This window comes from Vigna angularis, chromosome 6 (assembly GCF_016808095.1).
Source record: "Vigna angularis cultivar LongXiaoDou No.4 chromosome 6, ASM1680809v1, whole genome shotgun sequence".
NCBI classification, from domain to species: domain Eukaryota; kingdom Viridiplantae; phylum Streptophyta; class Magnoliopsida; order Fabales; family Fabaceae; genus Vigna; species Vigna angularis.
Window position 1 is genome coordinate 25,329,703 of NC_068975.1, and position 15,021 is coordinate 25,344,723.

A 15,021-nucleotide genomic window follows, 5' to 3' on the forward strand; every position below is an offset into this window, starting at 1 on the left:
AATATATCCTCGTATAATAAAAAAAAACAAAATTATTTGTCAGTTTTTCAATTTTTTATATAATTTAATTATTCCTTGTTATATTATTGTATTACTATAAAAAGATTCCCAATTACGTGTAACATGAAAAAACGTTTTAGGAGATATAGTTTCCACGACGTGTGAACGCGGGTATTTCACACGTTAGGAAGAAAAGAAAAAAACGTAGACGAAAGCAAACCGCGATCTCTATATAATGTGGTGTATCGGATCCAATAACACTTAAAACAAAAGAGCGTTTGATTAGCTTTCGTACTAAGATGGAAGGCGTAGAACACAAAACGGTGGAAGTGAATGGCATAAAAATGCATGTAGCAGAGAAAGGAGAGGGTCCTGTGGTGTTATTCCTCCATGGCTTCCCCGAGCTCTGGTACTCCTGGCGCCACCAGATTCTCTCTCTCAGCTCCAGAGGCTACCGCGCTGTTGCACCGGATTTACGTGGCTACGGTGATACAGAGGCACCAGATTCAATCAGCAGCTACACCGGCTTTCAGATAGTGGGTGATCTGATTGCGCTTATAGACCTTCTGGGTGTCGACCAAGTCTTCCTTGTGGCTCATGACTGGGGTGCCATCATAGGTTGGTATCTCTGCATGTTTCGCCCCGACAGAGTCAAGGCCTATGTCTGCCTCAGTGTTCCTCTTCTTCACAGAGACCCCAACATCAGAACCGTCGATGCCATGCGTGCTATGTACGGAGACGACTACTACATCTGCAGATTTCAGGTATATACTCATTCTTGTTTTTCCCAACACTGTTTTTCATTTTACTTTTAAGCTCTTTTTCTTTTATGTGAAGTGAAAGGAGAATTTAGTGGAGTAATTTTAGATCTGATGGTAATTATTGTATTGAAAACTTGTGACAGAAACCAGGCGAAATGGAGGCTCAGATGGCTGAAGTTGGGACTGAGTATGTGTTGAAAAACATTCTGACAACTCGAAAACCTGGTCCTCCGATCCTTCCCAAGGGAGAGTATGGAACCGGGTTCAATCCAGATATGCCGAATTCCTTACCCTCTTGGCTCACGGACGATGATCTTGCCTATTACGTATCCAAATTTGAGAAAACTGGCTTCACAGGACCCTTGAACTATTACAGAAATTTGAACTTGTAATTAATCTATGGTTTCCTTTTCGCTGAAAATTTATCAGAAAGACATGTATTTAATTAACTGTGTTGTTGCTTACAGAAATTGGGAGCTGACAGCACCATGGAGTGGAGCAAAAATCCAAGTGCCGGTAAAGTTCATCACAGGAGAGTTGGATATGGTGTACACCTCTCTGAACATGAAGGAGTATATTCACGGTGGAGGTTTCAAACAAGATGTGCCAAATTTAGAAGAAGTGATTGTGCAGAAAGATGTAGCTCACTTCAATAATCAAGAAGCAGCTGAGGAAATCAATAATCACATTTATGATTTTATCAAGAAGTTTTGATCACCGAACGAATAGAATACTGATATATCGAACACAGTCGAAAGGTGGTAGGTGGCGAAGAATCTGAATTGTTACCGATGCGTTTATCTTATCTTTTTATGGATAACATCGTCATTTTATCAAACGTGTGCTTTCAAACTCCTGGAAAATAAGTTTTCAATCTTTTCGTCTAATAATAAATACATTTTCAAACTCGTCACCTGATTACATAAGTTTTCAATCGAGTTCCTTAAGGTAATATAATCTTCCCTAAAAATGACATCACGTGTCATATGATGATTTAGTTTGTAATTTATTCTCATCAATAAATTTATCTGAAAAATAGTTTTGGAATGCATTTTTTTCTTCATGTAATGTTGCAGAAATTCGAGTGAGAAAAAAGTAATGTATTTACTATTTTTAGTTTCTATAAACTATTAATATGCTTCTTAGTTTAAAGGATATTCTAACATGTGTGTGGGAAATTTTATATTTGTATATTGTCATTCCAATATATTGTCATTTCTACTTATTATATTTGTATGTTTATTGCTTTTACAAATCTAAGTTATGTAATAAAACATAAATTTCCATGAACTATTTTTCTATCACATAATTCTATATTTTTCTAAATAACTTCATTTGCTTAGAAAAAATAAACAACAAGTGGGGTGGGCATGTGTCATGTCAAAATGTATAGTTATAACAAAATTATGAGTTTGATGACGAGCAACTAACAAATCTCTAACTTGATTAATGAACAGGAAGCTATAATGTGGAATTAACTGATTGCGGGTGTCATTATCAGAAATTTCAAGTAATTTGATTTCTATGCTCTCAAATTTCTTTTTTTTACTATTTAACTACATCTATGAACTTGAAACCATTTATATAACTTATGGAGTTCAATTTCTTCCTTAAATTAAAATTATTAATTTCTTACAGTAAAAAATATTGTATATTATTTGATAACAATAAAAATTCATCGATAATTTGAATTTATTAACTACATCTTTTGTTTGGGTTTGTCTAATGGGTCAAAAACAGTTTCATCATAAATTGCAATTTGAATGGATTTGATGAAAGAAAGTAAACGTCCACAAGTTTATTAAAATGTCATTATGAGCCATGCAAATCTTCATAATGTAAGTTTCTGTCATCACAAAATCATTACCATCTAAATATAATTTATTAATAATAGTTACGTGACAGAATGCACTTCTTACAAACAGAGAACTGGAAATTAGTTACTCAATAATTCATCATCCTCTTCACCAACACATGGAGCGGGGACCGTGATTTTGGACTGAAACAAAGTTTCGGTTTGCGTCAAACCCGCTACGTGATTTTGGACTTAAAACACAATTCAAGACCGACAACTTAAAAAACCACCCCGACACCTTTATTACATTCATGATGACAACTTAAAAATCCCTACCCACCCAAACAATTTAAATACATTTTTAATAACTGGATTTCAATTTCAAATTTATATTTTTTTTAATTTTAGTATAATCCAGTTACGGTGAATTTAAAGTTTTTTAGATTTTAAAAAAATTAAAATCAATGTTCATTTTAAAAAGTTGTTTGGCTTAGAAAAAAATTTGTTTATCTGAACATTTTTTTCACTTGATTTACATATTCTTAAAATATATATGGATTTTAAAATGAAACTTATTTGAATTTATGCAAATATCGTTTCAGGGCAACCACCACGTACAGTAGTTAAAGAAACCCCTGGAAGTCTCCAACAAAATAAATGAATTGATAACAATTGGTTTCTATTATAAAACGAGGGAAGAAATATTACTATTAATAAAAAAAATAGAAACAATTATTATTATGATCGATAAAAAGAACTTATATAATAAATTGATGGATGATATTTTCGTAATAAAAAAAATATTTATTATGATGAGTAGAAGATATTAAATAAATAAAAAATTTATTATGTAAGATATACTAGATTTATCATATAAAATTCAACTCTAGCGAGAAAATTAAAATTATGTTTAAAACTTATTATAAATGTTTAAAAAAACTTGTTATAGTGAGACTTTATCTCACACTTAGTTCAACCTTAGTCATATATTAATTCTTAATTTTTGTTTTGTTTAAGTATCATTGCACTCAATTCTTTTTTGTTTCTCCTCACACACAGTTCCTCATTTATCTTTCTTGTTGTTGACACGTTGTTGCCTCTCCACACCGTCGACACAAGATGTCGTTGTCTCTTACACGCCGTCAATGCAAGACGCTGTCGTCTATCACACGCCGTGGATGCAAAACGCTTTTCATTACGATATCTTCCTTCTCTGTTGTTGACACCTCTCTCTCCCAACGAGACCACTGCTGATGAGGATCAAAGCTCTATCATTGTTGCGTTAGTAATTCTGCTACCGTTTGAACAATCAGGTTTTGTCTCTTTTCTTCACTTAGTTGTTTGAGATTAATTGCTTGAGCTTATATGTTTCTGTTCTGTTTTTGGGCTTGAGCTTATATGTTTCTACGTTTTTCTTAAGCTTGAGGCTATGCGTGCTCAAATTGTATTTTGCTTGAAACGAATTCTATGCTATATACTGTTTATAATATTGTTTAGCATTAGCATTGATGTATTTCTGGTTTTCAGAACAGTGGTGTTTTAGTTAGAATGTCTACTTAACACATGTGTATTGGATTTGTACAATCTTGTTTCCATAGATGCATGTGTTGTTATATATTAATTGATTTTCAAAGAACTAAGAACATAATACTGCAGTTGTTAGAATAAGAGATTCTGTTTATTTTTAACAAAAACTACACTTGATGGTGCAACAAGCAAGTTTACCCAAAGTTTCTGTGTCATCTTTAGAACTGGAAGATGCTGAACCTCCATTGAACTTGTACAAGCGTAAAGAGCCCTATACAACAACTATTGTGTCTGTTGAGAGGCTTATGGGACCGAAATCTCCTGGGGAAACTTGTCACAATTGTGATTGATCATGGTGGAAGTGTTCCCTAATGTTATGGTGTTATTCCTCCAGTAAGTGACTTATTACTGATTGTTATTCTATGCTGATGATTGATGCCTTCATATTTTTTGGACAAAGATCTTGATGTAGGAAAGGTTTTTTTTTAAATATTTACTATGTTTAATTACGAGTGCTTTTCCTATAGGATTTTGGTGATTAGTCATCATCAAGCTGATTCAATCTCCCCTCTCCACCTTCCATCTCAAAACTAACGATGGCTTTTAGGCTTATTAATTCATGCATGTATAAAGCGTTATTTCTAATTTTTTTTTTGTCGGATTTAGAAGTTAATGTAATTAAAATTCTAAATTAATTTCCCAACTTGTATATACCACTTTACATGTAAAAATCCAAAGAAACTCGGGTATTCGAATATTAAAAAAAAAACTAACTAAATATTATAATATTATTTAATTTTAGGTTTAATCATTTTCAATGTTATTATTTATGCACAATGGTCTCAAATAGATCTTTCTATTATTCGTTTGAATTATGTCCCTATTCGTGCAAAATTGATTCAACTGCACTGTTACCGTCAATTTAAAACAAACAAACAGTCAGTGTTAAGATTGCAGTGAGGTGACATGCTGACTTTACAAATGTGAAGTGTGTGGTAGAGTTAGGTGGCATGCTGACTTACACCGCCACCGAAATTGCAAAGTAGCCGCAAGCTGCCGTAGAGCATCGTTGCGATTCGCCGTAGAGCACTGTTGCGATGCCCAACCTCCATCAAATCACGAGAATCGCGCAAGCAACCACACCTCCAATCACAAATAATTGTCTTCGTGTCTTCACCTACAAACTCAAAACAAATCCCCAACGAGAAACAACAAACCCAAACCGCCATCGCTGTGAACCCTAATCACGTCTCATGAACCAGATTCATGTCCTCCATCATCTTAAAGCACCCAAATCGCGATTAAAAACCTGCAATAAGAAAATACAACCTAGTTTGCGAGTTCATCTTAAACCACAAATAAGAAAATTGATTTGTTTGTTTGAAAAGAGTTTTTTTATGGTTTTTTTTTTTGTTTGAAAATGAATTGTAGTTGCGATTGCGGGCATGGAGCGACACAAAACCGATAGTCGACATTAATGGTATACTACGACAAATTGATAAGACACGTATCGGGGAGACTCCATTCAAGGAAATTGTTAGACGTTGGGTTGGCCATAATGAATGTTTTGTTTTGAATCAAAGAATGGTACCATTTAGGCATTGTGTAGAATGTTGGGGAATAGTGATTTTTGCAATGTTATTTATGGTTTGTTTAGAACTTTTTCAATATTTATTGATGTTAACTGTACATATTTGTTCTTAAAAATGTTGAAAGAAAAGTAGTTGTTACATTTATTCTTAATGAAATTTGAAGATCACAATGATCAATGTTTAAAATGTTTGCACTCCAGTCCGCACTATATTTGGATGTCAAGATTTATGAAATATTGTATGTGCATGGTTGTATGTACAAAAAATGATGAAAATAAATTCGCTTAAGTGACATTGACGAAAATAATTGTTTCCACCTCACTTTTAAGTTGAAAAAATGATGACAAAGAAATTAGGCACTCCAAAATGAGTTTCATGTTCATAGTTGACCTTGTTGTGCAAAAAATTCACCTCAAGTACCCACTTATTTTGCCTTTGGTACCAGTTTTGTTTATGCACCATGACTTTTACTAAATATGGTTCCTTTGCCCAAATTTCTTCATAAATTGTATAAATATTGGTTCCACATTAGTTACAAGTGCAAAAAATGATGACAAAAAAATTAGGCACTCCAAAATGAGTTTCATGTTCATAGTTAACCTTGTTGTGCAAAAACTTCACTTGAAGTACCCACTTATTTTGCTTTTGGTACCAGTTATGTTCCTGGACCATAACTTTTAGTAAATATGGTTCCTTTGCCACCAATTTCTTAATAAATTGTATAATAATTATTTTCACATCACTTTTAAGTTGAAAAAATGATGACAAAGAAATTAGGTACTCCAAAACGAGTTTCATGTTCATACTTGACCTTGCTGTGCAAAAACTTCACCTCAAATACCAACTTATTTTGCCTTTGATAAGTTCTATTTCTGCACCATGACTTTTAGGAAATATGGTTCCTTTGCCACCAATTTTTTCGTAAATTGTATAAAAATTGGTTCCACATTAGTTACAAGTACAAAAACTGATGACAAAAAAATTAGGCACTCCAAAATGAGTTTCATGTTCATAGTTGACCTTGTTGTACAAAACCTTCACCTGAAGTACCCACTTATTTTGTCTTTGGTACCGATTATGTTTCTACACCATGACTTAGTAAATATGGTTCCTTTGCCACCAATTTCTTCATAAATTGTATAAAAATTGGTTTCACATTAGTTACAAGTGCAAAAAATGATGACCAAAAAATTAGGCACTCCAAAATGAGTTTCATGTTCATAGTTTACGTTCCTGTGCAAAAATTTCACCTAATGTACCCACTTATTTTGTCTTTGGTACCAGCTCTGTTACTGGACCATGAAAATTATGTTCAACGTAAATGATGGTCAATTTAAATTTTTATTGCCATCAATGATGGTCAATTTAAAACCCATTAATGGTAGTCGTCCACTAGATTACTTAGTTGTGTAATAAATGTTATTTTATTAGCATTGTCAATCACTCCAAACCTCAGGTGGCACTCCGGGGACAACGAAAATGGGTGTGTGGGAGGAAGCGACACTTTCTCTAGGAACGGCGGCACTCCGACGACACTCTGGTGGAAATATTAGGTGGGTGAGAGGAAGTTCTAGGTTTCGCGTATGAACGACAAACACTATGGCGACACTCTGACTGCAATGGGTAGGTGGGTGGAGGGAAGGGAAGATTCTGTAGGTTTCATTTACAAACGGTAGCACTCTAGCGACAATGGGTGGCTGGGTGGAGGGAAAAAGGAGACTCTCTAAGTTTTGCCTTTGACACGACAATACTACGGCAGCACTCTGACGACAATAGGTGATTGGGTGAAGAAAAGAGGAGACTCTTTCTTTAGATTTCGCGCTCTCGTGTCCAAAGCTTTCTCAAATTCAAAATCTAAAAAAAAATAATCAAAAGTAAAAAATCCTGTCAGACAATTCTATTATCACATCATTCTCAATTTTTAAAATTATTTTTCAAATACACCACTCACATTTTGACACATCAGCGTGTCAAAATATTGTCAATATATCATTTCCCAAAACACGCACACAGCCTGTCTTAAACAACTGTTCATGAAAGAATCCAAATAAAACGAGACACAGTGCAATGAAATCTTGTGTTTGGGTGATGAAATCGAAAACACAGTCGGAACTTGTCCTTGAAACAAAAACACTTTTTCAGATCTATTTAGCATCAAACTCGCACTCCAAGCAAGAAGATCAGAGATGGAAGGCGTAGCACACAGAACAGTGGAAGTAAATGGCATAAAAATGCATATTGCAGAGAAAGGAGAGGGTCCTGTGGTGTTGTTCCTCCATGGCTTTCCTGAACTCTGGTACTCATGGCGTCACCAGATCCTGGCTCTCAGCTCTAAAGGATATCACGCTGTTGCACCAGATCTACGTGGCTTCGGTGACACTGAGGCACCAGCTTCAATCAGCAGCTACACCTGCTTTCACATAGTGGGTGACATCGTTGCCCTTATAGACCTTCTGGGTGTTGACCAAGTCTTCCTTGTGGCTCATGACTGGGGAGCCCTCATAGGCTGGTACCTCTGCATGTTTCGCCCCCACAGAGTCAAGGCTTATGTTTGCCTCAGTGTGCCTCTCTGGCCTAGAGACCCAAAAGTCAAGCCCGTCGATGGCATGCGAGCCTTATACGGAGATGACTACTATGTCTGCAGATTCCAGGTTACTAAATCTCTCATTCTCCTTGTTTAAACAAGAAAATTATTAAATCAGATTTTTTTTTTCTGTGTGAAACTAAAGGAAGGAGGTTGTGCAGATTAATGGCAGATGCATCGCAGTAACTAATTGTATTTAAAACTTGTGACAGAAACCAGACGAAATGGAGGCTCAGATGGCTGAAGTTGGGACTGAGTATGTGCTGAAAAACATTCTCACAACTCGCAAACCCGGTCCTCCAATTTTTCCGAAGGGAAAGTATGGAAGTGGGTTCAATCCAGATATGACTAACTCCTTACCCTCTTGGCTCTCAGAAGATGATCTTGCCTATTATGTTTCCAGATATGAGAAAACGGGCTTCACAGGACCCTTGAACTATTACAGAAATGGAAACTCGTAGGATTATTGTTTGCAACAGTATATTATAAATCAATGTTTATTTTTTTGGGATAAGTTTTTGAAAACTTGATTAGGATCCAATGATTAGAAAGAGAATTAATTATTTAACTGTATATGTTCACAGAAATTGGGAGCTGACAGCACCGTGGAGTGGAGTGAAAGTCCAGGTGCCGGTGAAATTCATCACAGGTGAGTTGGACATGGTATACACCTCACTGAACATGAAGGAGTATATTTACGGTGGAGGTTTCAAACAAGCTGTGCCAAATTTGGAAGAAGTGATTGTGCAGAAAGATGTAGCTCACTTCAACAATCAAGAAGCAGCAGAGGAAATCGGTAATTACATTTACGAGTTTATCAAGAAGTTTTGATCTCTTCCAAAAATGGCTTCAAAGTAGAATAAATTGTTGAAGCTGCTGTGTTTTTATTTAATGACTATATGCACTGAGGAGCGAAGGTTATTTTTAATTATGCACTAAGACACTTCCTAAATTATCAAAGGCAGGGGTAAAGGAGCCACAATATATTTTTTAAATTATTTAAATCCAAACATAATTAAAATAAAATTCTTAAGAAATGATCTTTCATTGCATAAATTAACACAATACTTTGTAATATAAAATTCTTCAAAAAAATTATTGGGATTGAAACAAGCATGAAAAAAACTTGGTAATGTTTTACATTCTGATTATTTATCTACTAACAATACTATTCTAAATTTGAAAATGGTTAATGTGTGCATAAAGGTTTGGGCTTCATTTGGGCCTTTTGCTACATGTTTCAAATCAATTTTTACTTATTTACCCCTTAAATGTGTGATAAGTATGTCTAGGTCCTTTTATTATTTGGTTTATTTTTCTTTTTGTTTCCTTCTCTGCCATCGACAATGTTAATCTCATTTTTTTTCAAAACTAAATTGGGTTGTGCAATGTAACACCCTAATTAGGATGATACTAAAATTTATGATGTTTAAAAGTTATACCGAAAAAATACCACTTAGAAATTTGATATCACTATTTAAATATGAAGAGAAATTCATTTATCAAGTAATAAGAGAAATACATATTTCTTTGTTCAAAAATGTAAAACTATCGTATTACAAAAATCTTTACAACCAAAAGGAAAAATATAAAAAGTAAACTAAAGAACATATTCTCAAACATTGTCCAAAATTCTCATCCTCTTATACATCTTTCTTGACATATATATTATCATATCTTCCTAAGATAAACCACGATCATAATAATCAAACACAAACATAACAAACAAAATGGTGAACTAACATAAAAACACATAACCATCAATTTAAAGATACAACATATACTTATCACATAGTAACACATACACATTAGTAAAAATTGTCTCAACACAAGATTTCATTCTAGACTCACATAGAGTCCATGGTTCACGCAGAACCTCCGCCAGCTCACACAAAGTTACCAAATACCTTATTCATGTGAAACTACCAATTGTTACTCTCACACGAGTTTAACGTCTTTTACTTACTCATAATTATCCATTATTTGTCACGTAAAACTCTTAGTCACTCGTTCACAAAGTTTAGCAGATATTTCAACCCATACAAGGTTACCAACTCATACTCATATAAAGATTTACAAAGTCTAGTCATGCTCACATAAAGACTTACAAAATTTATCCCTACTCACACAAAAACTTACAAAGTCTACTTTTGCTTAGACAAAAACTTACATGGTCCATTCTTGCTCACATAGAGACAATAGAGTCCACAAAGTAGCATTGACCACATAACTAAAACTCATACTCATAAAGAGATTTATAAAATCTATTCATACTCACACAAAGACTTACAGAGACCACAAACTACCACTGCCCACACAACTTAAAATTCATACTCACAAAGAGATTTATAGAGTGTATTCATACTCACACAAAGACTTATAGAGTCCACCCTTGCAAAAATCAATACTAACCAAGTTCACTCTTACATAGATTTGCAAAATTCACAAGATACCACTATCCACGTAGAACTATTGATATAGAACTCATATTTGTTAATACATACAATACATTAATCATATAGTCATAACATCACATATACATAAAACTAGTTTTCTAATCATCCAAAAACTCATCAATAAAAAATAAATTCCAATAATCACTTCTTTTAAAAGTAAAATACATGGAAAATTTAATAAATCGAACCTAAAAACATCTTTTTTCCTTGTTAGAATCTTTCATAGATCACTTTCACTTTTAAAAACATGTTTTTCATCATCATAATAACACAACTTGAAAAGAAAACATAATTTGATTAACTTCCTTTACGACCATCATTAACACAATCATTTCTAAATACACATAACGCAAGAAAACAAACAAAAAAGAAAGCAAGAAAGTTGCATAGATAGCTTTCTTTACTAGTATAATCAAATGTTTGCTAAACATTTTAACCTTCACATGCCTATTTTACCTTTTCTTTTCTTCAAAAATCTTCCAAAGTCACTCGGTTTCCTGATTATTGTATTAAACGGGGGATTTGAATGTCTATTACTATCCCAACTCACCTTTTTATAATAAACTCTATACTTAAAATCTAATTTTATCTTCTACAAAATTCACTACAAGAAAATTATTAGATAACAGCTAATTTTAAAGACTAAAAATAATTAGTTTTTATATTAGTTAAGTTATGTTATAAATTAAAAATTATTAGATCTAAAATAGTCTATATTATTAATAAAAATTTATTATCAATTTTGTAAATCAGATTATATATTGATCTTTAACATTATTTACCAAGATTTAAGCTATTTATTATTATTAATTTTTATTATTAATCAGATAATAATTTATAATATAATAATAATAATAAACAATTAAAACTTTAATAATTAATATTAAAAATTAATTTAAACTCTCATTCATAAATTAAAGCCATTCCAATATAATTTTCTAATTCTTTCTTTTCCTCTTTCCTTTTCTAATTCTTCTTACCAAACATCCAGAATTAGAATCATTAATACTCTTAATTAGTTTATAAACTTCTCTCTTCTCTAACAATTGATAAGTTTTGACCTTTGCAATTTTTATCACTCAATAATGTATATACAGCATTACAAAAATAATCAATTCATATTTTTCTAGAATAAATAAAAATAAATTGCGAATGTAAAGTAATATAATGTATATAGAAGAAAAAATTCTGGAAGGTAGAAGGCAAAGGACCGTTTGGCGAAATCGGTATATTTAAGATACTCTGAGGATAGTAGCTGAGGCAGAAGTTATTATCCTAAATAGCCGTTACACTTTATGCATCTCATATTAATTATACCTAATTTACTCATTTTTTATATTCAAATTTAGTAATTAGAGATATAAGATTATGATCATTTAATTATAAAAAAGCAACAATTTTCTTCATGAAAAATGAACTTGAAAAAAAAAATCTAATTTTAAATTTAAATAAACCAAATTATATATCTTCAAATTTTATTTTAAAATATATGAATTTAAAAATAAATATTAAAATTAAATTATTCAGATTTAGATGTATAAAAGTCTAAATTATTTTTTTTCAGAAATATAAATTTGAGTTTAATTTTAACTTGATGAAAATGAGTTTATTAATCATCCCTAATTTATTTATGATTTTTCATAAAAAAGTAGAATATGAGAAAAATACAACTTAATTTATTAAATCTTTTTCTTTACAACTATTTTGACTATTTTAAATATTCAAAATAGAATTTTAAATTAAATTTGTCAACAATAATATATATTTTAATTCAAATTGAGCTAGTATTATTAATTATAATTAGAGAAGTAAATGAAAAATATAAAATAATAAATATTGTAATAAATCACATTAAAAACTTAATCATTTTAAACAAGATGTTAATTAATTTTAAGACAGTTACAAACAATCGATAACATCATTATTGGCTCAAAAAGTCAATGCATTTCTAAAAATATAATCACCTTAAAACCACCACATAGAGACAAAACAAAACTCATAATATTTTATTTGTCCTTATTTCCAATTTTGATAGGAGGACGTTTAACCATTATCCACACAAAATCTCTTCCACACATAAATCATATATAAATATTTCTTTTAAATAAAAGAAACCAACATTACATATATGTACATATGAAAATAATATTCAAAATTAATTTTTGCAATCAACTTATTAATTGTGTTATAAAAAAAACACTAATAATTAAACTTTATTTTTAATTTTTTTATACAGTATACACCACCATTTAAAAAACAGTATTATTAATATCAATAATAATATAAAAAATAAATTATAACAACACTTTACTAATTACTTGATAAATATAAGTCAAATCCTTTTCAATATACTAAACGCACGAACACAAAAACCACCTTAACCTCGTACTTTGGAAAAAATGGAAATTGAAGGACAGACACACAGTGCTAATTATGTTTAGATGATAAGATGGAACCACAGACATGATTTACCACTTAAAACAACTCAAACTTGAAGGTACTAAAACAAAAAACACCTTTTCAGATTGAGTTAGCATCAAACTCACTCTCGGCAGCAAGAAGATCAGAGAAATGGAGGGCATTGCACACAGAACAGTGGAAGTAAATGGCATAAAAATGCATATAGCAGAGAAAGGAGAGGGTCCTGTGGTGTTGTTCCTCCATGGCTTTCCTGAACTCTGGTACTCATGGCGTCACCAGATCCTGGCTCTCAGCTCTAAAGGATATCACGCTGTTGCACCAGATCTACGTGGCTTCGGTGACACTGAGGCACCAGCTTCAATCAGCAGCTACACCTGCTTTCACATAGTGGGTGATCTGGTTGCGCTTATAGACTCTCTGGGTGTCCAACAAGTCTTCCTTGTGGCTCATGACTGGGGAGCCCTCATAGGTTGGTACCTCTGCATGTTTCGCCCCGACAGAGTCAAGGCCTATGTCTGCCTCAGTGTTCCTCTTCTTCACAGAGACCCCAACATCAGAACCGTCGATGCCATGCGTGCTATGTACGGAGACGACTACTACATCTACAGATTTCAGGTATATTCTTGTTTTCCCCCAACTACTGTTTATAGTTTACATTTAAGTCTTCTTTTTTTTATGTGAACTGAAAAAGGAGAATGAGAATTTAGTGGGGTAATGTTAGATCTGATGGTAAATTGTATTGAAAACTTTTGACAGAAACCAGGCGAAATGGAGACTCAGATGGCTGAAGTTGGGACTGAGTATGTGTTGAAAAACATTCTGACAACTAGAAAACCTGGTCCTCCGATCCTTCCCAAGGGAGAGTATGGAACCGGGTTCAATCCGGATATGCCGAATTCCTTACCCTCTTGGCTCACGGACGATGATCTTGCCTATTACGTATCCAAATTTGAGAAAACAGGCTTCACAGGACCCTTGAACTATTACAGAAATTTGAACTTGTAATTAATCTCTGCTTTCCTTTTCGCTGAAAATTTATCAGAAAGACATGTATTTAATTAACTGTGTTGTTGCTTACAGAAATTGGGAGCTGACAGCACCATGGAGTGGAGCAAAAATCCAAGTGCCGGTAAAGTTCATCACAGGTGAGTTTGACATGGTGTACACCTCTCTGAACATGAAGGAGTATATCCACGGTGGTGGTTTCAAACATGATGTGCCAAATTTAGAAGAAGTGATTGTGCAGAAAGATGTAGCTCATTTCAACAATCAAGAATCAGCAGAAGAAATCGGTAATTACATATACGAGTTTATCAAGAAATTATAATATGATGACAAAACGGAATCAAAATTGTTGAAGTTGTTGTGTTTTTATTTTATGCAAGTTAGTACTGAGGAACTCAGGTTACTTTTAATTATGCAGGACATATTGCATAAATAAGAAAATGTATTTTGAATTAAAGAATGTTGTAGTGTGTGAACATACCAGAGAGATTCAGCGTAAAAAAATTCATCGCAAATTTTTCCTGATTATATATATGTTTATCTTAAGAAAAGCTACTTATTTCCTTACATTTGAAGGCAAGGGGTTGTGCTTGGCCTTTCGAAGATTCTGCAGTTCATCTAATGTATCTTCGCATATCCCTTTGTTGTGCTCTGTGGTCCGTAGTTCTTGAAGAGGGTATCTGTGAATTACTCGTACGTGAATAATACATAGTTACTGATTGTAATGAGAATTCTTGATCATAAACAAGGTCAAGCCCCATTGATTATAAAGTGAAAAAACTTGAGAACTATTTTTCAAACAAGATGGAACTGATTTGCAGGCAAACCTATTACAATTTTCGGATATATGGAGTCGAGTGTCTTACTAAAACAATCTTTC

The 15,021-nt window shown here is 32.8% G+C and overlaps 3 protein-coding genes across 3 annotated transcripts; all 3 read left to right on the top strand.

The window, feature by feature from the left end:
• The first annotated feature begins 246 nt into the window (after window positions 1-246).
• LOC108342801 (uncharacterized) lies at window positions 247-1,667 on the top strand. The gene is made up of 3 exons (XM_017580607.2): window positions 247-764; window positions 905-1,149; window positions 1,229-1,667. The coding sequence occupies exons 1-3, from the start codon at window positions 300-302 to the stop codon at window positions 1,473-1,475; spliced, it is 957 nt and encodes a 318-aa protein (XP_017436096.1). The 5' UTR covers window positions 247-299; the 3' UTR covers window positions 1,476-1,667.
• Window positions 1,668-7,716: 6,049 nt separating this feature from the next.
• On the top strand, window positions 7,717-9,263 carry LOC108343426 (uncharacterized). The gene is made up of 3 exons (XM_017581699.2): window positions 7,717-8,326; window positions 8,472-8,716; window positions 8,844-9,263. Exons 1-3 carry the CDS (start codon window positions 7,862-7,864, stop codon window positions 9,088-9,090), a joined length of 957 nt encoding a protein of 318 aa, XP_017437188.1. The 5' UTR covers window positions 7,717-7,861; the 3' UTR covers window positions 9,091-9,263.
• Window positions 9,264-13,153: 3,890 nt separating this feature from the next.
• On the top strand, window positions 13,154-14,656 carry LOC108343425 (uncharacterized). The gene is made up of 3 exons (XM_017581698.2): window positions 13,154-13,751; window positions 13,893-14,137; window positions 14,217-14,656. Exons 1-3 carry the CDS (start codon window positions 13,287-13,289, stop codon window positions 14,461-14,463), a joined length of 957 nt encoding a protein of 318 aa, XP_017437187.1. The 5' UTR covers window positions 13,154-13,286; the 3' UTR covers window positions 14,464-14,656.
• The last annotated feature ends 365 nt before the right edge of the window (window positions 14,657-15,021 follow it).